This window comes from Phaethon aethereus (genome assembly GCF_964289735.1).
Source record: "Phaethon aethereus genome assembly, chromosome: 5".
NCBI lineage: Eukaryota > Metazoa > Chordata > Aves > Phaethontiformes > Phaethontidae > Phaethon > Phaethon aethereus.
The window spans coordinates 30,528,783-30,553,197 of NC_138579.1; the positions used below are offsets into that span (position 1 = coordinate 30,528,783).

Here is a 24,415-nt window from a genome sequence, read left to right on the forward strand (position 1 = left end):
TCAGGAATTTTGGGAGGGATTATTTATTTTGACAGTTCATAGACTGTATGGCAGAGTCCACTTTACATCTTCCTTGAAACACTGTTTAATTGCCTGAGAATAAACTCTCAGCCTGAAAAAATGGGGAACATTTGCATATTATATCAGAAGCCTGATGAACCATGTTATACTCATGCTCTGGATGATGTAATTATTACCTTTCTTTTCTCTCCATGAAAATTATATATGATGCAGCAGATAATATAAATGAAAAACATGAAATGACGCAAATATGTCCAGCTACTAAATCATCAGCCTGAAAGTCCTTCGCTTTTTGCCCTCCAAGTCTATCTCCATCCATTGAAAAGTACAACTTTCCTTAACTAATATTACTTCCTTTAAATGGAGAGCAGGTAAAAGCCCTTTACACCATCACTACTAGTAATCCTTCATGGGCAGTTGTGGGCTGATAAATAAAATTCTATTTCCCCCTCCTCCCTTCACCCTTAAAGGTGGCAGCTTCTTTTTCCTCATGCTATATACGGTCTATCTAGTTTAGTGTAGATTAAGAGATTAAGTTTCATGATGTGTGGAAAAAAACCCTGAAGTGCTCAAATTTCACATGCCTCTTTCCAAAACACGTTTCCTTCAAAATGTGGGATCATTAACTGAAATAAAACAGGGTAGTTTTCTGTGCTGTCAAAGCCAGGACAACCACAATTCACAAGTTTTGGTAACTTTGTTAATGCAGTTTGCTCCCTAATTTAAACTACTTATCAGATAGCAAGATCACACTCACCTACATAAGTAGTATGAGTTAAAAAAAAAAAAAAAAATCACAAAAATATTCTAGTTTACACAAGTCACTGGAAACACTATTTAGGACCAACACCCACATGGCCCCTTAAGTAAATGTCCGATTCCTCTATTACTTGATTTTTCTAGCAAGTCATACCTAAAATGTTGGTTTTGCTGCCCAACTGCTTATTGGAGCATGAAAAGAGGGTGTTTAATATTGAAAAGTCTATTTTGGCTGAAATGTTGATAGATGCCTACTGGATCAGAAGTCAAAATAATTACAAGGTAATAAAAAAAAAAATCTTCGTCTCTAACCTGAAGATGTAGGAATTTGGACGTGATGCTCTCAAACTTCAGAAATACATGATTCTGCCTTTAAAGTTTAGGCAGTGAATTAAGATGCTGAGTCCTTAAATCAAGGAATAATTCCATTCTCCTCTCAAACGCATTCTTATATAAAATACTAAAACAAAGTAACACAATCATTGCTAAATAGCTTCTAACAATTTTGTTTACATCATCCTGAAGACTTACAGCTGTCATAGTTACATCAACAGGTTCGTTGTTAAATAAAAAATAAATAAAATAAGAGGTTTATTTCACCTTCACATGGTGTCTTTCTCATGCAGACCTCAGATTTCCACATTTGTATCCCTTTAAAGGATTTGATATGCAGGGAAAGAAGAAAGGATGATGGTAAAAATTTCAATTTAGAGGTTACTAAAGGCTACCATATTTGATACTATACATCATATTTACTCCATACCTTTTACTGATGTATTAGGTGGAGGTCCTTCCATTCTCAAGTTCCATGGAGGATCGCCTTGATTAGCAAAGTCCCTCATTTTCAGATAGCTAATTGTAAGTCGGATGATGGATGCCTTGTCAAGCTGGCTGGTAATGGCTGCAGGCAGCGGCAACAACTTTGCCAACTCATAGAATTCAAAATTCTCCTTTCCGCGGCGAGAGCGAGCAGCATCTCGGGACTTTTCCTTCCTCAAAGCTTGTAAACTGAAAGAAAATAAACAAAGTAGGACATTCATCAATATTAGTGCTCTGTCACATTTAACCAATTTGCTTTTTCAGTGCTGGTCTTCTATACAAATTACTACATTTTCAAAATGCTGTCGTGTATGGATGCGCAGACTTCAGGATATATTTAATGATACACCAGTCTTTGAGTGATTAAAACTAATGATAATATTTGAGTTTCTGTGGTAGCCAGCACATTAAGCAACTACTCCTAACTCATTTCAGCTGCTTTCTTCTTAGCCTGCCCTTCCCTTCTCTGCTGCCAGTCACAAGAAAGGATTCCCAAGAATGCTGTGCACCCGTGGGGTTTATCCGCAGGGTTGCCATTACTTCTCCTGATCCATTGTAACCCACTTTTGTCTAGGTTTGTGCCAGATGCTGACTACTGGGAAAAGGAGGTTAAAAGCAAATGGCTGAAGTGTGCCACCTCGGACAGGGTTTGCAATGCAGCCGAGATGACCAACCAGGCTGCACAGTAGCTTCTGAGCCACAGAAGTTTTAAGTCTGGCGTAATAACGTAAACCTTCCTGGATTTCATGAAGCTGCTCTTTATGAGCTGTTCAGCCGTCCTCGCTGTGGGAACAGCAGCCTGTCAGAGGGGCGAGCGAGCAGTTAATACAGTTATGTGCTTCACACTTCTGATCGTAATTCGCTACCACATACATGTCAGACCGACAACTTTTTGGTCAGAAAGGACCTTCTGCTTTACACTGAGCAAGTGGACATGCAAAGACATGGATTTACTCCTGTTGCAGCAATGTATCACTTGCTACCACCCCTGTGCAACACCTAAAGGTAACTCATCCCGGGCTATGTGTTTCATTGGTGTATAACTGCTGAATGGACATTGTGATGACAGTGGGTAACTGCTGGGGTCTTCTCCTGATCTTTCCCCGAAACGCAAAGGAACCTCAAGTTTCAGTTGGTTACAATATATGAAAACACAGCTTTGCAAGGGAAAAGGGATTAACTTTTTTTGTTGCTTGGCTTGGGGCAGACAAAGAAATGTACACTAAACTTCCCAAAAGATTAGGAGTCAATGTGTACATAATCCAAAGAACAGGTATCGCCGCCTTTTTTTTTAAATGAGAGGTCTTAAATTTTTTGTTTGTTTGTTTCGGGGGGTTTTGTTTGTTTGTTTGTTTGCTTGAGACAGAACAGAGTGTTCAGCTCAGGATATGATAAGCTTGACCATACTTCTGCCTTGGTGGATAGAGGTGGGTGCTGATGCTGGGGTTGGTGTCTGCCAATCGCTGAGTAAGGGGCGTAGAAGCTGTTCTTGTCCCTTGCAAAGACTTTCTTTTGCTTCATTTGTTTACTTATTAATTTGATGAAGTTACAACCACAATTCCATTCGTCATTGGTTTACAACAGACCTAGAGTTCAACCAGTGTATAATGGAACAGAAAACACTTCTCAAGCTTCCACCATCCTTCCTGAAGCACTGGATTTTATCAACAAAAAATCATAATGGCCAGATCCTCAAAAGCACTCTGGCATATGAAGTAGATCAGTAGAATCTAAGCACACAGATCTAATGGCATGATTCTGAGACCTTTATTTACCCATCTTTCTAATTTGGAAATAATTTAAACTACAGAGGTTCTCTTATTTTAATATTCTTACCCACCTGCATTTCTGTGGATGTCTCTGCCACCTCAGACTTGAAAGGGCAGATCAGCTGGGCCCTTAAAACAGAAATGAAATCCCTCCACCAGACTTCCCTGAGAATGCTTAACAAATGGTATTCCCTACACAGTCCTACACCAATAGCAATTATATTTAAAAAGACAGCCTAGCTAAGAAACAGGGATGGTGAGAGAAAGATACAGGAGGAAATGGCACATCCTTACTCACAGGTAAAGATATACCATCCTACTGAATCACACACTAAGTACATACTTGTCTTTATGAACTCCATATAGACTGCTAGCAGCTAGATACGTGAGTTATATTCTAAGAGAAAAATACCTGAAAAATAAGATTTCACAATGCTTATTGCAGATGCATCTCTGTCCAATTTCAAATTTTAAATATCTACCACCATAGATGTGTAAAATCCCTTGAAAGGTGTGTTAAATATAGCTGATAGAAATATTTTATGTATATACAGAAACCTGGAAGCTACAGCTCTGTGAGATGTGAACTGTCCAATTAATTTCAGTGAAGTAAGATAACCCTATACAAGCTAAATACCTACCACAGTAGCATAAGAGAAAGGCAGGCACATGTCTCTGCCCAATTGCTTGCAAGTGAAAGGTCATTTTTGTGGCAGAAGGGATGGCCTTTGCTACTTGTCATCATACTTTTTTTCACTCCAGAAGCCAAGCCTGAGGACCTCAAGTCCCCAAATCAATTTTGAGGGATCCAGAAGAGCTGAGATTCTAGATCCATTCTGAAAGTCTGCACCAAGAAGTTCACACCATCTTTCCAAAGCACTTAATTACACCCCTATGCAAGAAGGGGGCTTTCTGGAGATCCCCAGTAAAACAAATCAGAAATGTTACAGAACCCAGCATCTTTTGAATGGTGATTGAATAGTCCTTAGGAACACCAAAGACTAAATCCACAGTTTACAAGTCCTGCATAGGGTTCAGGAGATTGCTGAAACCGAGTAATATATTGCAATGTAAACTTACACGGTGCATTACTGTATCACGAGCCATTTGCAATGGAAGCCAGTTAAGCTGAACAGTGAGGCTACCTGTGTAAATGAACAGCATCCTTTGAGAGCCACCTGTGTGTATTCAAACTTTTACAATAAAAAAGTCCCAAAGTACGAGGGATGAGGAGCTGATAATAGATGTACAAAAGACACTCCTGAGAAGCAGTACTATCAGTAACACCTTTTGTCTCTCAGCCATTTGGTATATTGTCAACTGTGGAAGCTTCACCAAGCGACTCAAGTCGAGGAGTTTGTAACTTGTAGCACTCCCATCTTGACATCAGTGCATTAAGCTAAATGTAGAAACAGTGTCTGTTGAAATGTGCACACAAGTCCCAATTTCTACACTACATAATTCCACTAGAGAAATACACTTGCAGCATCGGACACTGCACTTATTCTGATACAACAGATCCTTAATTTGAGAGCCGAAATTTCCTCAGCAGGATGCAGAAATTCATTAGATATGACCTAAGCATCACTGTTAATCCTCTCCGGCACCTGTGATTCTGATAGGTAACATCAGCTTCATCATCAGATGCTCTTAACAGAGCAAAGTGCTGGCACTGATGATCCCAAGAGGATGCTAGAAAAGAGGGGTGTGAAGCTCACAACAGAAAGCAGTGGTGCTGACACAGGAGCAAAACTCATCTTGGGTCCCATCATACGACATCGGGATTAGAGGTGGTTCTTGGTAACATAAACGAACTTGCTAGAGTATCTGCCTGCAAAACCTTGGAAATACCCACAGGACCTCCTGCTAGCAAGAAGAATAAAAGTGTGAGAAACCATACCTATGTTTACTAAGTGGCTTTCAAAAACATTCAGAAAGCACCAAGAAAGCAAGCATCGCACGTGTAAGAGCTCTTACATGATTGAGAAGGTCTCCCAACGGACAAGCAAATCTATGTATGCTACCTGCAGTATTGGCAAGAAAATAACAGTAGGAAATATACCCAAGGGACATAAACATCGCTCCCTCTCTGCCTTGTGTGGAGAATGGGAAGGAGCTCAAGTAATTGGATCCGTGGGCATCACTATATGATATCAAAGGATGATGTCATCATACAACGGCGAAACCTCATTTGTTCCCTTAAGAACATACTTCTCCAACAACTTCCATATACAGAGTCCACTAAAGAAGACAAAGAAGTTTCCAGCTGCTAGCTCCTGATAATTTTGAGATGCAGTACCATAAAAACCGGGATATTTAATGGCTAGAAAACTAATACTATTTTTAGATAGCAGATTTCTAAAATATATATCATTTTTCCTTTTAGGGCCTTTCCAGATTGACTGATATAAAGCGGGGTCTGGCTTTTACAGATGAAAGGGTACAATACTACCATATAACTCTAAAATGGTGTACACAACATTTCTAAAGTAAATTTTCTACTGAAGACACAGCAGATGCAGAAGACATGATAATATGGTGTTGCATAAAAGTTTTATTGGTACTCATAACTCACTTGTGATTTCATTGTGCTTGTGGTCATTCCAAGTTTAACCTGCTTCATATTTTATTCCACATCATTTTATATATTTTATATTCATAAGCATATACATGCATCCATATCTGTGTGCACACCCACAACCTCCACATGTCTGACAGATCATCATCTGTCACTTTAAAGATGGGACAATCACAACTCCTAATTTTTGCAGCATATAACGGCAATCAAACATGTTACGGCATATCAACAGAGGCACTGAGCTACATTATCAAGGATTTTTTTTAGCATATCAATACCGCGCCTCTGTGTCTCAGTTTGGGCGGGAAAAATCAGTGAAATAATTTAGTTCGGTGAGTTTGCACTTTGAATGAAAAACAGGGGAATAGTTGTGGTTATAAGTAAAGATCTCCATCTCCACTTCCAAAATATAGCTTGGCAGCAAATATACAGCAGACTTGCCCGGTTTTAGAAGGGCAGCTCACATTTACATTTCACCTACGCTATTGCCTTAAACCTGACACAGGGCATCTTAGAGATGTCTGTCGTCCCTCGCTCAGCCCCATGTAACAGCACCCGTGGGGTTTATGGTGCCCCCACCGTACTTGTCATAAATAGAGATTGGACTGGGGGCAATGGCCATAAAACAAGGACCAAGGGACAGATGGGCTGCTGAGCTCCAGATGTAACGGCTCCAGCCAACGGAGAGCTTGTCTGCAGCGTGTAGTCATAGTTTTTGCTCATTTTCATTAACAACAAGCAGAGAAGTATGGCAAAATCTCACAGAGGATGCGCAGCATTTTTGATAATTCTACCGAAATCCTCCCTGATTTCAGAAGAAATGTTACAAGTGCAACAGTACACCAGAACAGAGCACTTTTTGTTGCAGTGCTAAACAATATCATCCTTGTTAATTCAGCTGCTATCAACCACTAGCGAGCTTCTTAAGTCATAGCAGCAAAACCAGATACAGTACAACAATAATACCTAACAATATCTAACAGTGTTTATAACAAACTTTATAGAGAATGAAGCAATATGTGTGTGTATTTTTATATTAGTCTAGTCTTTTAAATTCAAGGATCAGAAGGTCCACTGCAAACATTATCCAACTCTCCAAAGGCCGTGGTCAGACGGATGTTATATCCATTTCACACTGAAGAAATCAGATATACGGAAAGGATGTGCAACATTAGATCACACAATGAGTCTGTGACAAAAAAAATGGAGTGGAGCTAAGTGATCCAACCCCATATTACAACAACCCCCTGAAAGAGACTTCCAGTTATGTATGTCCTTCTACACATTCTATACAATTCTATACATTGCTTTCCAATATAAAGAATAAAATAATGCTTACTTGCTATTGAGTTTAGTTGTAGTATTACACAAGGAAATAAATTTATGATGCTCCTGAGTCCACAGGTGTGCATTTTTTTAATTCTATATGAGAAACACTAGACATATCCTCTTACCCTGTTCTTACCTTGTTCTGTATTAATGACCTGACATATTATTGTCATACTTTGGACATTTTTACATTTAGATCAACTTTAGATCCTTCCCCCTTTTTTAATATGATGTATTTACACAATTTCTGTATTTATAGCAATGCAACGTAGTGGATGAGTATGACTATTTAACTAATATGAATGTTTACACATTCTGATCTATTACAGGAATAATCTATTACCTGTTCCCTCCCTTAGCCATATTCTCGAAAAGAATCTTTTCTGGGGCTTCAAGCTGACTAGCGCAAACAACGTGGGCAGTTAAGCCCACTTATAACAACGGATACATAGATAAGCTAACTCTTCATGCCTGGGCAATTCATTAAGATAATATCCGAGTCCACCTATAGGTGGGCACCCAGAGGTCATGTTCTGGCCTATAAAGATCTGTTTTCATTTCACTGATCTCACAGGACAATTATACTTAATTAGAAGTTCAAAGAATGGAATAGCATCAATGTTGAAATGATCCAATTATTTTGAATATTTATTTATTTTGCTTCTAAGTGATTCTTCTTATGCCTGAGTTTTTAACAAAAGTGTTCATTAGCAGTGACATCTTAAAAACAGTGTTCAATCCAAGTGGGTATGCATCTGAACAGCAGTACACATTTTCAGCCTCCAAAAAGAGATTTAGACTAGGGGAAAGATGGAGGAAGTAAAGCAGAGTAACCTGCACTACATAATTGCATATATTGCAGTTGAAAAGTCCAGTCTAGCAAGTCAAGTATCACCACTGGTGGCAGCAGGAGCCTAAAGCTTCCTATTGTGAAGGTTTTTTTTGTTATTGGTCTGTTTTTACTAAACATTGTCCTCTAAAGAGTTCACATATACGCATGAAACTGGATATTTTTTCCGTATAGTAGATACAAGTGAGTATAAAAGAATGAAGCAAGAGAGCTGAAGTTCATGTAAATGTGAATGTGAGTTAAAAGAAGAAAAAAATCCTCTCCAACTTCCTAAGACTAAGTTCTGAAATACTGATACTGAAAGTATGTTAATATGTTTACCTCTAATTTCTACACAGTATTTTGCTATCTTTGGGGATTTTTTTCTTTTGAAACAACTTTTTTACTTGATGTTTTCTCCTTTTCTTAGCTTTCCTTTTTTTTTTCTTGCTGTCCTATTCATAGACTTCCTTTTCACACAGATTGTTTCTGAACTGAGAGTAGAAGAACTTCAAGAATAATAAAAACCAGTTCCACTGTTTAAAAAAGAGTGCTTCTGTGAGGGTAAAACCTCCAAAAAAGAGGAAAGGAAGAGAATCAAAAGCCGCATTAAATTTTACCACTTCTTTCTTTTTTTTTTTTTTTTTAAGTACATCTGAGCAGTCAGACGGCAGATTTTTATGGATTTTTCTACTTGTTTGGTTAGGAGATCTGAACATTGCCCAGTCTCACTATTTATCAATTAATCTAGCATGCAGCCTCAAAGGAAAAAGGTCGACCTGTATTAAAAATTCATCCATCAAAAATTCATCAAAGACTTCAGCATTTTAACTCATGAACCTTTGAACACCTGCATACTTGTTAGATCTCTGGTCATAGTTAACTGGAATCTATAGTTACTACAGTATCTATACTTGCTCTGACATGAGCTGCATGAGGAGACTTTCAGGTGAAAGTGCAGTACATGATCTAGTATGTACCCCGCTTCCTCAAACTGTTCTTTTCATCAGACAAGGGATATCTGACATCTGTCTGAATTCAAAGTCAGTCAAATCAGACCTTTTCAATGAACAAACACTTTTCAGGGGCGTTCATTTTTTTTTCTACACCATAAATATCACCGTTCTTCCGGGGCAAAAGTTTGCCAAAAATGTAAAGGAAACCATTATCTGATATTATCAGCAATGGCACCGTCCACAAATTAAAGCCATTTAATGCTGTCCAAGAAAAATTAATGTTTTCAGAAGACTTTCTTTAATGTGTGAAGAAAGCTGTATAGTATATGCTGGAAGTTAAAGCTGGAACCTTCAAGTTCAAGGTAAAAACTCTGCTGCTTAACTAATGCACTGCTCATAGCTGTCATCATTAATTTATGTTAGCCTCTGTAAACATCAAGAGTATAATAGGCCAATTTCACAACTAAATATAGATGCACATTTTGCCCTTATATAAATGGCAGATTGCTGCTGTAGATCATCACTGCAGCAACACGTCAGTAAAGATGCACTGTTTGATGGTCTGATGCTCACACAATATATAAAACCAGTTGTAATGGTTGTTTGGAAGCAAAGTGTAACATAGCAGCAAAATTTCATTTGTTCCACAAACTCAGGATATATTAAGCTCGGCTGACAAAGACTGTTTGATGTGCTAAATCAGTTTGACCTTCATTTTTGCTTTATATTTCTCATTTAACACATGAAATGACCATTATTTTTTCACTATATAGGAAAATATCACAGAACTGGTTTCTATTAAAAAGCCTCTTTTCCTTGCAGATAGCAAAAATACATTTTGCCAAATGTGCTTTATCAATTATCGTAAAAATAATGTGCAGCTTATGAAAAAGTAATACCTGTATTAACCCAGGCTTTTTACTACATCAGTGAGACTTGAGGTTGTTTTTGTAGGGCTGGTTGTTTGACAGAGGAAGTTTCTTCTATTTTATTTTCAACATGTAAACGTGGTTCAAAGAAATACATCTTTCTTTTTTTTCAGGAAAAGGTTTGTGTATGCCTGAACTAATCATTAAATTTCATGTTTTATTGCCAATAAGCACCTTTGTTGCAACATTTAAATAACGGGATTTACTTCCAAAGTGAGTCATTGGAACATAATAATAGCAACCTGGCAGGTTTTTAAGGATTACAAACTCACCATCCTACACAATCTTTTAAAACTCATGCACACTTTGATACAGCAACAATTAAGTGAGCTGTGACACACCAGTTCAAACCCAAACTCCACAACTAGAAGACTAATGTTTTGATCTTTTTTCCTTCCTATGTTGAACTAAGCAATTGCCAGCCTCGTGATAATAGAGAAACCGCAGTTTTAGCAAGCCCTTTTGCAGCACCCAATAAACAGCACTTTACCTTGGAGCAACTTGTACATTTCACACCTTAAATTTCTATTTACCAAATCAGCTAATCACTTCACAATTGAACTTCTCAGAACAAAAAATTATCAATTAAAGTGGTTGAAACTCCTGCAAATTATCATTTAGGAATGAAGTAATTGCTTTCATCAGGGCAGAAAAGCCCGCCAGAACAGAAATGTCACTTCAGATTAGTGTTCTCACTCCTGAAGCTATGGATGACACAGCTGATATAAGACTAAATGCCAAGACCAATCAATTGCTTTTGTGGCTCTGTTCTGAGCTGCTGTAAAAGGGGCCATTTTCTAGGATCTACTCTTCATTATAGTAAATGCTATCTCCTTGGTAACATAATTCCATTTCTCATAAATTCCGTCTGAGAGCATTGTCCTAACAATGGATGTTTGTAGAAAAGAATGCTGTTGGTTTAATGCAAAGAAATTAAGTGTGAACGGCTGTCAAAGTACTATAGTTTGCTTGTTCTTAAACATAAATTGAAGTCTTTACATTCAAAACAGAATACTTTGGCGGAAATGAATGTTCTGAACAAGTGTAATATATCGCGTTTGGAAGCGGTGTGTTTCTGATGGAGAGTTTAGACTTTTTTTTGTATACCTATGTTCTGTCTATAGTGGGCACACTCGTCCCTAGCAGAGATTTGTCAGTTTGAGAGAGACTAGATAAACACTCCACTTATTTCACAGCAGTGCAGTTCGGAAATGTGAAACTGCGGAAGAAAACATGGTCTCATTATCATATGACATGCTATTTGTTAGCAGACTCATCTGTGTATAAAAGCCTTCTTTGAACTGAGCCCTTACTGGAAATATCTGTATTTCAATTTGTATTGTTCAGCTTCCTAAAATACTAAGAATCTGAGTTATGGTCTCCAATTAAAAGGATATCTGAGAAGCTAATTTGGTGGAACAGCAGCAATTTCCTGCACTGCTCTCCTCATGACTGAAGTTTAGAAACAAATTCAAGATTACAGATTTTCATTCAAAACAGGATGAAAAGTATTCCTCCCTCAATGAGCATAAGCAATTCCAATTAACAATAACAAGAGTTATGTGACAGGAGAATATATTACCGAATATGTAAAGAAGTAATTTATTCGGCATTAAGCTGAAAAGTGCAATTTTACCATGGTATTTCTATGGGTAACCAAAGAAATAGCGCAGGTACGCTGCTGCCAGATTGTGACTATAGCCCTGAACGCTCGCAATCTCACAAATATATGGAAAACTGCACCCATTATGTGATGTGGGGAAAAGAGGACAAAAGAGACAGAAAGTCACTGCATGCCACATCTACCTGCTTGACGTAAGCATGGTATTTTAAATTGCAAAGCCAGATAGCATATTTGGAGAACCGGGAGTAAAGCGCTCTCGTATACGCTATTAAATATGCTGTATAGCATATCACAGAATAATTATGAGCTTTACACTTTAGCCTAAGTAGCAGTTACTACATAAATAAATCACTCTGAAATGAACAAAGAGAATCCAAGTTTCTGACTATACTCCTTTTGTGAGTACTGTCTTTAAGAAGGAACACTTCAGATTAGGGGTTTTTGATCTGGTTACGAATTAATACTTTAAAGAGAAAGTAAACAGCTGCTATTTTCCTCCCCTATGTCAGAAATATTGCAGAGAGTTTTGCTGGAACATTTATATCCACTACGGACATTATTTTCCACAACATTATCTTACCACTGGTACCTCTGGCATAAACAGCTGTGGAGGTAAAAAATATATATCTTTTTTATTTTATAAAAGCTGTGTCTGCACAAGGTAGTTTTATCTATATCATGAAGTTTTACTACTGCTGAAAGGCCTAAGAGCACAATGTTGCATTCAGACATCCCATGTTTGCTCTTTACAGATGACCTAAATAGGGATTTTGTTAGAGTTGGCTGTGCTCTCTGTAACTATCCGCTCCAATTTAGTTCCCAAAGCCAGGAAAAAAAGGCAAGAATTCCAACCCCTCTCTTTCACTGCTGCCACATAATCTCTTGGTGGTGTGTTCTCAATTACTGTAATACCAGGACTGTTCTGAAGCAAGTAACACACTTTATCTCCCTATCCACTCTTATCATCCTCGTCATCTCGTATTTTCTCCTTCCCATCTAAAAGTTATGCTTACACTGATGGGTCTATGCTGAACATATGCCAGTTGTAGTTTCAAACCCTGCCAATGGGAGACTTGACAAGACCTTTTGCGAAGAAGCATTGGAGGGGTATAGGATGCACCGGTGCTGCAATCCAAAGGAGGTACTGCAGTTTACAGAGACACAACTAAGCTATCTTAAAGCTGACAACAATATAACTTCAATAGGACAGACAATGAGCTATGTGGCCAATGTCAGCCCTGAGCCCTGAATGTTTTTTTGCTGCTTGTGATAAAACCTTTACTGATAGAGGTCACTCTGTCATTGATACTCAAGCTACCTATTTTAAAAATACCTCCAGCACATCTTAAAAAAAAGAAAAAAAAAAGGCAAGAGTCACTCTGGGTGGTGGTGTAGATTCATCTGTTGAATGCTCAAAATCTAGCAGTGTATGCAAAATTTTTCTTTTGCAGTCTTAGGAAGACCCTGCTGCCTGTGCAGATCTCCAGAAGCTCACCAATAGATTTACTGAAGCTCATTTTTCCAGAAGAAGCACAAGCTCCGCTCTCGAAGGTGCAGCATTAGCTGTTGAACCATTGCCTCAGTAGAGCATGAATGAGCTGCAAGGCCTTTCACTTTTAGCCCCCTGGCTTGAACCCTGAGCAGTTTAGTGTAAATTAATTTCAGTAGAGCACAAGACAGCAAGGTTTTCACAAGCAGGTGTCTCTTTCACACGTACCATCAGTCAAATAACTTTTATTGCTGTTATATTCCAAGACAGGCTACAATTTCCACTGACCTCCCTTGCAGAAGGACTTTCTATTTAACCCTCTGGGACAAGTGGCAACTCAACTGTCACACAAACACTAGTAAAGGGCAGCAGAAGCTGGAGGGTGAGGGGAAGTCTGGCCAGAAAATGGTAATTCATCAAACAAAAAAAAGTGCAATTTTTAGGCCACCTGTTTTTTCAAGTCTAAAGTAATTTTTTTCAAGTTGAAACCACTGTTAGTGTTACAGCTGTGTATAAAGTTTTAAGAAACAAAACCAGACAAGCGCATAGGTTTGGACACAGAACAATGGCTGAACAAAATAACCAAAACCCACAACCCAAAACAATACACAAAACCCCATCATTATTCCATAAATCAGTATTAACATGCATTTTCCAAAGCTGGCTTTCTACCTCCTACCTGTTTCTTGGGGGAATTAGGCTATACTTACATCTCTGACTTCCTAAGGAACATGGATGACTTGCCAAATACTACAGAATCTTACAATTATTTTAGCAAGAGGGGACCCTTTCCCAATCTTTAAGCAGAATATCAAGACAATCATATGTATGCGTTTCCACCAGCACACAGCTAGCATTAAAGTTTACAGGTTAGTAAAAAAAAGACTCATGAAGGAACATGTTAGTGTGCACAGTGCTCCACAAGCCTCTCCTCAGCTCTAATTACAAACTTTCAGTTTTTATCAGTTGTAAAAAGATAGTTTAAAAACAAAGCACATCTCCTACATTCAAACTAAATGATATTCATGCCCTTAAAATAACCTCTTCAGATGGTATGAAATACATTAACGAACTCCAGAAACCTAAGAAAACCACCCCCCAAAAAAATCCATATTTTCCCCTTTCTTCCATTCATAACAAAAGAAATCCTACGTAAGGCCTGAAGTGCTTAGTCCCCAAAGCAATCAATTTTATGTTTAGCATTTTATTAAAAAAAACCCAAACCTGCACTGCCTGCAACATCATGCTTCAGCGCATTATAGTAGCACTGCATAAGTGCAACAGGTTGATGGAAATTCTTTCTACTTTCTTTCTGTTACAACCTTCTTTAAAAAATAACCTTTCAGTTGAAATTTTTCATGCTGCTTCTCAGCTGGTCCCCAAAAGGAAATTTTATATGCAGATAGATAAAAATTCATTGAACCATTTTTTAGCTATATGACTGTGTGGATTTTAAGTGCATAACACAAAGACTTACAGGCCATATGAAAAAAGACATGATATTGTTATATTTTCAGCAGTTTTGATACAGCGGGATAAAAATGAAACCCACACTGATTGCAGAAGGAAAAGCTTCCTCCTTGTTCGACTTACAGATATCGGTACTGGCCACATACATTACTGGGCGCATGTGTTTCCTGAAATGCCAAGAAGAGTCTTTCTGTCAGAGGTTATGCACTCAACCCCAACCATGAACTGCCTCACACAGTGGTAATTGCTGTGCTGGAGGTATGTCCCTACATATTTTAGTTTTCAAGCACTTGTAGCAGACTCAAGATCTAATTTCTAAATAACTAAATAAGGTTTCAGATATGGTATAGCCAACAGCAATTCTCCTCAGAAACCAGTTTAATTAGTCAGAGTAGACCTGATGCTACAAGCATTTTATGAACAAAGTAGTGATACGCTAAAACCTTTCCTTAAAACACACGGACCATCAATTACAATCCTAAAACTGTAAAAGGCAACACTTAACCAAAAGCTTCCAAGCTTTAACAGTTGAGACATAAATCTCATGTCCCGAGTAATGCTTACCTTCTTCAGTAATATTCAACTACGAGCAAGAGTAGCAATATCCTAAATCCATCAGACTGTAGGTATCAAAGGCATTAAAATTATCAGTGCTCTGAAATACTGCCCAGTGGCTGCCCAGGCTACACCTCCACCAAGGAGTAAAGCTCCTTGCAAAAACAATTCCTCAGAAAGAGGAACCAACCAGCCACAGAACTCAAGAAATGCGAGTGACTGCAAACGAAAGACAGATCCAGAGGTAAGGTCCCCTTCTGAAAAGCTCCTTGCCTCTTAATTACTCAGTAGGCAAAGCACCTCCCTGCAAAAAACCACAGGTCTAGATCAGAGAGGAATATCATGATTATCTAGGAACTTTCTTCATCATGATGCAGGCCATATAACGTTACCCAGTAATTCTGACTTCTTTTGCAAAAGTGTCAATCCTAATCTGGAAACTCCAAAAAGTAAAGAATTTCTATTGCTAAGCAGCTGCAATGTTTAAATTAGCCTCGCCATTAACATTTTGTGGTTTATTTCCAATTTCAACTTTGCTGAATTCAGCTTTCAGTTACTGAATCTTGCGATTACTTTGTCCACTAAACAAAAGAAATGCCAAATATCTGCTATCTTCTTCCTGTCTGGGTAATTACGGGCCATGATCAAATAACCCTTTTAACCTTCCCTTTGACAAAATACTCGATTGACTAAACTAACTCAGTCATTTTATGTTTTCCAGTCTTTGTTTTAGTAGTCTCTTTTTTTCAAGATAAAAGCAGCTAAAAAATTTCAACACTGACTAGCAAACATCAGTAGGTAACATCATATGTTTAATATTCCGATTGATATATTTAAAGATTATTTTAGTCCATATCTGAAACAGCATCATACTGGGCTATGGTGCTCTGCTACTCATAAGAAAACTTAAGTCTTTCAATCTGAGGTTCACAGAAGAAAAAGACTCCGAGATATAACCATGAAATACAACATCAATTATTTGTTTCTCCCTGTGTGTTATTCCTGGCCAGTGATGGTATTTGTGTTTCAGAAATGGAAACAGACCTGTTAAGTTCCATTGGCTATAGAGCATGTAAAATGAGAGAAAAACCTTAATTCGCTAATGCCAGAAACCAGCACATTTTCTCCCAGGCATGTAGAATTATCTCAGTCTAATCTGGGCTGATTCTCTGCAATCATTTCTTCATTTTATTTCCAAGGGGTAAAGTAATCATTTCCTCTGAAGACAACCAGGGAAGAGCACCACCTCAGAATTTTTGGTGTAAAATGGAAGAATCAGATTAAAATGGCAGAACTCAGAAACAAGCTGAGACATTCTTTAAAAGTTTCTTAATTTCCCTCAGCATGAGATATTATTTTTTTGCTTATTGAGACTTAATTTTTTTCTGTTTTCCAAATGAACTGAAATTCCTCAGAGAAAGGCTCCCACATTTCCCAGCACGGACTGCTTGAATTGACCACTGTCACCTGTTCAGAATAGTTCCATCAACCATAATGACAATAAATAATAATAAAGAAATTAAAATTAAGACAACTTTATTCCCCCTCTATTTAGCCACAGCATGATGCTTTAAAATTATTCCATGTTTAAAATCATCTGACTTGGACTGGCATTTCTTCTCCTAACCTTTTGGCCATCTTCCCTAGTGCTCTGACTGCTACAGCACTGTGAGGCTGACCTGTGAAGGTGAACAGGGATGGAGAGTATTGAAGAGCACCAGTGTGAATCACTGAGGGCAAACAGCAAATTTGTCACAGATGGGCTGGTGGCAGAATATTATTATTCCTCAAAGGCTGCTGAAAACCTTCAGATCGCTGTTAGCCTTCAAACCAGCACTGCTACGCAACATGGACAGTACACCCAGGCCTCAAAAACATCAACAGTGGTGGTGTTCATGGTCTCCAGTTCAAGTCATTGCCCAAGTACTGGATTTTTAGCATATCCAAACGCATACATTGTGAGCTTCTGTCATAAAATATTTGTATGGCCATAGTTTTAATAATGAATTCTTGACATAATCCCCAAAAGCCGTTATTCACACAGATGTTCAAAACATACAGAACAACTAAGGTGGGATTAAAAAAAAAAAAAACAACAAACCACAGTGCTGGCATAACTCTGCTCCTAGTGAAAAGATGCCCTGGAAGTTGTATTTGAAAATGCCACCTTACTCTATTTAAAACCTGTCATCACTGGTATAACCTCAGTCAGGTAAACTAGAAATACTGGGGAGTCAAGAAGAAATAAAACCACTATACACCCATAAACACTGCGTGTTAATCTTGGAACTTACCAAGATCTTACCAACTTGGTTAATCTTGGAACTTACCAGATCTACAAACTCATGGGAAGAGGAAAGAAGTGCAAAGACTGCTAGACTGCTAGTAAGCTACTGAGCAATGCTTAAAACCAGCAATTGTATTAGGTTTGTGGGTGGGGGTTTAGCTGCAGAAGAGAAAGAGGAAAAGAAGGAACCATCACAAAGAGCTATTATACCTGACGGCTCTACACAAGACAGACGAAATGTGAGCCTCAGTATTCAAAATAGAAAGGATACAATCATATGTCTGGTTAACCTACAGGAAATAGTTCCAGAGACAATTTTATACTAACTACAGTGATTTGAGCAATTTTTAAAAATAATACCAGCCAATTTCTCTCCATTATACTCCGCTGGCAGAAAATAAAACATTTTTCTTTGAAATGATTGCCTCTGGTTTTGTTAAATCATGCAGCCTGTCAACATGTGGTCACCAGTTTTACATGATCTTTCTGCCTCTCTAGAAAAGAATGAATTTGCAGCCTGATCCCTGATATAAATATGTAATCTGGCATCAGTTAAAGTTGTTGCTATTACTACAAAAAAGATAGGTAAGCAACTGTAATATGCAATATGAAAAACCATCCGAATCAAAATGATACATTTTGAATTCAAATATGACAGGGTTTTTGTTTTTCTTAAATGCTAGTCCTGGCAACTCCTGCCACTGAAGAATTAAGAGCAGGAAGAAAAAGAAAAACATAATATAAGTCTAATTCTGTCACCAGATGTGCCGGCCCAACTCCATTGATTTCAAAAGACAACACGGACCCTTAATGTTAAGTGATTTCATAAGAGTAAATATTTGAAAAACAAAATGAGAAAAAATTGTGGAATCCTTCTTTTGGTACACAGTTGTTTCAGCAAGCTCACAGCAGCTGAACAAATTATATCTCCAACCTTTTGCTGTCAAGAGGGAATTGTGTACTAATAATCCTATAACTGTTTGATTGGGATATGTGCTCATCTCAACAATGTGACTAAATGTCTGGAAAAAGTGAATGGAGAACAAAACCCCAGAAACATAAACCACATTAAATTTTACTTTAACAAACTTATGTTGAATTAACCTTTATGACACACTTTCTTTACTTAGAGAATTTGCCTATTTAGTACTCCAGGGTTCTCAGGTTTGCTGTCTTTTCCAAACTCCTTTGTATACTCAATATAGCATACCTCACATATCTTTTCATCTCTACTTAGGGATGAAGGGATACACAGAGTTAATCTTTATAATTAAATCATGACTGTTTACAACAGCATTTGCTATGATTTCAGCTTATACAGCTTTTATTTGTATTCTTAGGAATGCCTACTTCAAAAACACACGATGGGAAAAATAATGCTCTTAAGAGCAAAGGAGAAAAAGCAGCTGAAGTATTCCCCGTAATGCAGGAGTCGTCGATGTATCTGTGTGCTGCTTTCCAGGCACTTGAGGACTTTGCTGAGCAACAGGGTTTACTATAGCTTTAATAAGGTGCAAATGCTAATCCCCACACCGCTAGCCCGCTGGCAGATACTACTGACATGACAAAATGGGATCTTAACTATTGTGCTCGTATGACCTGTGGCAGGGGCCACAGAAGATACACAGAAGATACACCCATGGGTACCGATCCTCCAGTTTGTGACTGTCTCCTGCTATGAAATCACAAAACAGGAGGCTCGTAAGTGCCTCCAGCATCCCTGAAAAGTGACAGCCACAAACAGACCAAAGCCGGTGCTGGAATTCTGGCCAAGTAGAAGAAACTTTCTACCAGGTAGTTTTTAACTGAAATGCCAAAAACACTAAGCAGCTTCATTGTCTTCTCTTAATAGCCAGTATAAAAGAAGGTATTAGTCTGATAGGCAAGAAAAATAAACATGAGGAGGACATTTGGACAGTGAAAAGTAATGACTGTATGATAATAAGAGAACAAGTTATATCAGGGTATAAGTTTGATTTTCAGGTTACTTCAAGGTTTGTTTAGACCTACAGCCTTCAAAACCTAAGAATTCTTGTGCCAATTTTAAGAGTCTTATTTAAAATATTTTATGAGTTCAGTTTACATTGAAATCTCAAATAAAATAGCATGGATGCTTTGTGTGGCCATCTGCTACTCTCATCAAGTGTCTGTAGTGACGAAAATGAGGATTCTAGTAGTTTTACTGTGGAGATAATTGAAGCCTTTCTTAGAATAATTTCTATTCAGTTCTTTAGAGCCAAATTTTGCCCTTGGATCTGCACTCTATCATATAATATTGGAACGTGGTCCATATTTGAGCAGTTAATATCAGCCTCTGAGTATAAAACACAAGCTACTAGTATTCTTTCATCCTTTCGCAAAGATAATACAGTCTGTATTACATATTTTGGCAGATGCTTTAGGACACGCTGAGCATGCTTATATATTTAAATTATATAAATAATGCAGATATCAGAGGCTAATTGTCAGTGATCTGAGTTTCTAATTTCAGTCCTACCACTAATTTCTAGCATAATCAAGAGCAAAACGCTAACTTGACTCACAGACTCTCAATATTAGCCTGCTAGAAAAACTGTACTGAGATTCAGCTTATGTAGTATGTTTTCAAATCCTCAAAGATCCCAAACCTCCAAAGTTTATTCATAAAAGTAATCCATTAATCTCAATAAGATTACACAGGGATCTCTTGAATAAATCAGAATTTATGATTCAGGCCCATGCAGGCAAGCCCAGCCTGTGGGGTAGGTGACACTGAGCTCCTGTGTACCTCAACTGCAGTCCTGAAAACCCATCTATAAAGAAAGTGTGTACTTGATGTTGAATTGAAGATGTACTCCCTGCACCACATACTTTTAAAACCTAAGTACTTGAATCAGCCTCATTGCTATGGGATGCTGCCTCCCACTGCTTTTACTGCAGCTGCTGGAGCAACACTCGCATGAGCTGGGAATGTTCCAAAAAGCTGCTTTCCCTTCTTTGCTATGACTGCTTATCAGCTTTCTAACTGGCCCCGTATCACAGCATATCATACCACATCATGACACAGAAGACAATCGCCATTCGGCTCGTCTCTCAGGAAGTCTGAGGAAATCTGAGCTGACCTGGTCTTAGGGAGCATTTCCTCAAGGACGTTCTCCTTCCCCCAAAATAGATAAAATAGCTAAAGAAAAGAGAAAGGGGGGGGGGAGGAAAATCTGAAAAAAGAAAGTGCATTCAGCTTTCCTATGGAGACTGAAAGATGGGGGTTAGCTCCAGTACTCACGTCACCCCAGGCCAGTACTCATGTCACCATAGGCCAACTGGGAATTGCTGGTGCATAGTGAGCTCCCATCAGTCTTAGGCTCCAGGGTGCACACATACGTTAGGGATGAGATGTAGAAACTAGCTCTACCTATATTAGCTAGTGAATTCTCCATACAGCACTCAGGGGTGGTGTGGATATCTCTTTTTTTTTTTTTTTCTCGCTCTCAAAAAAGAACAAAAGCAAAAGGAACTGTGCAAAGCAAACAGAACAGATGTAGGAATCTGTTTCAAAGCACAGACTGCATCCCCTTGACTTCTCTGAAATATGTTTAGCCCTTCATGTGAAACAGCTGGACACCAGTGAATACAGATATCATTTCATATACTACTGAAAACATGTTATATTTGGGAGCTGTGTACAGGAATAAATAACAAGATCCTAGCTACACAAACACATTAAACTGGCATAGACTAGCATTACAGCTGAAAGAAATCACTTTCCTCTCAACTCTGGTACTGTATTCCCACCCCCAGCTCCAACTGCCTTGGGAATAGGTAAGGTTAAAATTACTAAGTGATTTTTACTGGGTTAGTTTACAGTTTCCTTAATCCAGTTTACCGCATGGATGTATAAATGCCCATATAAGTGGGGGTGGCACAGAATAAGCGAGAACACATCTCTAAGCACTACCAGCTTAACATATTCATGAAGGAAAGGCGACGATAGGAGCAAGACAACATACTCAGCTGAAGCTGTCAGAACAATAAGGGTTGCCAGAATGAAACTGCCCACTTGGAATCTGGCCAAAATTGCCATTCCTTTAGAAATGCTTACTTCGAAGTAGGAAAAGTACTAAACATTAATAAACACAGCCAGTATCTTAAATTCTTCCTCGGCTCCATCAGTAACCTGAGGCCGTACTGGGGCAGTGGTTTGTTTTGGACTTCGGTGGAACTCAACCATATACCGACACAGAAGAAAATACATTTTGGTATAACTGGCAGCATATGTTTCTGTATCTCTATTTGGTAGCTGATAGAAATAAATAATACACAGCGTGCCAGTGATAACCATGGCAAATACAACGTCAGCCAACCTCCTGAATTGCATTCTAATGGGATCTTCGAACAGATCTACGCCAGGTTCTTCAGGGCCTCTGTTCACTTGATTTCTTTCCCTTCATAGTCATTTGTAACAAATACAGCAAAACTCACTGATTAATTACGTCTGCTTTCCAGGTTCAGAAACAGTTTGTTGTTCTGAAAGCTTTTTTCATACCATGCTAGTCTAACTTTTCTTGCTTGAATCCTTTGCTTTTCTTTCTTAAAATGTGCAAAGTCTTTGAATTCAACTACAGTTTGACTAATGCCAAATCCTGGTTAAAAACAGCTAGATGTTACCTGAAATAACGTTTTCATACGAGGCTGCTCAGATATGTAGCCAACCAGGATCTGTGTGGCCTTATGAACTGTTTACATATCCTTAAGCCATCAGAGGTCCTGATAGTAAAGGCAGCTTTTTATCATATTTTGTGACTCTGTGACCTCTCCTGGGAGAACTATGGAACCTTAAATTAATAAAAGCGTTGTTTTAATCCATGCATTCACAAGTGCATTTTTCATTTTGTGTTAGAATATAGAGTTCATTTTAATACTTAACAATATTTTATGGTCAGTGCTATTTAACTACTTTATAATAGCAGATTCAGTTATGATCTCCTATACCTCTTCACAATATAGTAACTCCACTAACTTCAAACATGCTATTCTTGGTTCTACCAGAGTTATGTTAGAATCCATCTCTGCACAACTTAAGTACAACTTAACTTAACCATAAATGATGAAAGCTCAACCTTAACTCCCCTGTGCAGAGCCTGTCACACTTTCAGAGGCGAGCACGGCGCATTCTGCTCTAGCTCATACCAGGTGACTATAGCCATTAGATGCCAAAAACCCAGCTGGGGATTGTCACAACATCTGGTTCGCTGCAATACTCAATTTCTTCTAAATCTGCACACCTCTGAGTGAAGCATATCCAGAAATACACATGGATTTTTTTTCTTAAAGCATGGAACTCCACAATCAAGAATATTTCAGAAGCTTAGTTTGCAAAAAAGTATGCAAGTGAAAGCCCTAAATACAGGGATTGCTCTGGACCCCTTTCCCTTCTCTACTCAAGCTTTTACTGAAATCAGAAATTCTCTTTTCCGACTAAAAGTCACTTACCAGACAATGTCCTATCAGATCTTTGTAGTACCTCTGATTTTTTTTTGGGGGGGGGTGGTGGGGTGGTGTGTGTGTCTTTTGGTGGCAAACAAAAGCAAAGATCTTAACCACCCCAGCCCAGATATTGAAGGTGCAAGCCGAAAAAGCCACAGCTCTTAGAACTGCTGCTTGAAAGGTGTAATCCACCTCTATTATTTGGCTCTCTAAGTACATACATAGAACCCCTCCCTCTATCAGAGTTACGTGTCAGGCTCTTGGCAAGCATTTCTTCTATACGTTTAGCAGCCCTCACACGTAATAGGAGAATCCCTTTCTATGGATCACCGAGCACTCCGACCCTCAGGAGACAGAAGTTCACTCAGCGGACAAGTAATATTCTTCACTATCCTCCTTTCGGTGCCTTTTGCTCCCTTTCCCTCAAAACAAATGCATCCTGTGCAAGCTGTATTCCTCATTACAAACGCTCATTGTCAGGGTAGCTGGCTGCAGTCGGAGTGCCTTTCCAAGAGCACTGGCTAACTCCCTCGGCCAATTTCACGTCCCTGGAATGGATCCCATCCTCTCCATTTGCCTCCCCCTCTTCGGCGAGCTCTGCTGTGACCTACAATCTTCAGTCCGGGTGGGGAGGTGCACTGCTCCCAGAGATACTGTGTTCAAAGAAGGCATCTATGCTTTGTGCAGTGCTGCACACATTTGGTCATATCTACCGACTTGGCTCCGCTCCCTCCTGTTTTGGGTTCCTAATAAGCTTGAGTTACACACATTTGGGTGTTTTTGCAGATACGCCCTGCTTTTCTGCTCTCAAATTCCCACCTGGGCTTTGGATAATGAGGGGCCATATCTGGCCTTTTGACTCTACGGCCTTCAGAGAGAGTAAAGGGAGAGCAATCTCATAGGAAGGGCTTGACTGCCTCTGGCAGCAAAGGGTGGAGATCGAGGTCTGTTGGGAGGGGAGGTAAGTTGGGAGATCTCAGAAAAGATGCACCTCTCCCCCTCATCAAGGGCATGTCTCCCCTTTTTGCCCTTCGTGCCTTTGCTCCATTTGATTGCTGCCTAGTTTGAGCGGCCTGGCACGCTCCAGCCCTTCATGCTCAGGGACAGGGAGGGAAGCTCAGAAGTAACAGGGAGCGAAGAGGACGGTGGAAGCAAGTCAGCTGAAAGCTTACAGGTATGGATCAGAGGACAAAGCAACATGGGTGATGTCACGGTAGGCATCTGCTGCCAACCACCTCATCAAGAGAAGGAAGTAGATGAAGCTTGCTTTATAGAGTTGGAGGAAGCTTCACAATCGCAGCCCTGGTATTCACCGAGAAGGCTATGGAGTAAATCCTTCCCAAAGCCACTTCCAAGCACATGGAAGACCAGAGGTGACTGGGAACACCATGCATGAATTAGCAAGGGCAAGAACTGTCTGACCAGTTCAACTGCCTTTTATGAGATACTTAAGATGGGTACAGGGAGGGCAGTGATATTGTTTATATTGACTTGACAAACACCTTCAACATAGTCTCCCAATTAGGTCCTTCTAGCCA

The 24,415-nt window shown here is 39.0% G+C and overlaps 1 protein-coding gene across 6 annotated transcripts in view; it reads right to left on the reverse strand.

Annotated features, from left to right (window-relative positions):
• The window catches only part of NPAS3 (neuronal PAS domain protein 3), a gene marked incomplete at its 3' end in the record, with an annotated part of 626,985 nt that overhangs the window by 438,627 nt on the left and 163,943 nt on the right, over positions 1-24,415 (reverse strand). For 4 of the 6 annotated variants that reach the window (XM_082000663.1, XM_082000664.1, XM_082000662.1 and 1 more), the window contains one exon: positions 1,544-1,788. In XM_082000663.1, the coding sequence (XP_081856789.1) occupies positions 1,544-1,788 (245 nt within the window). Of the gene's footprint in view, positions 1-1,380; positions 1,432-1,543; positions 1,789-24,415 lie in introns of all 6 variants that reach the window. The other 2 variants (XM_082000661.1, XM_082000660.1) reach the window with 1 other exon arrangement.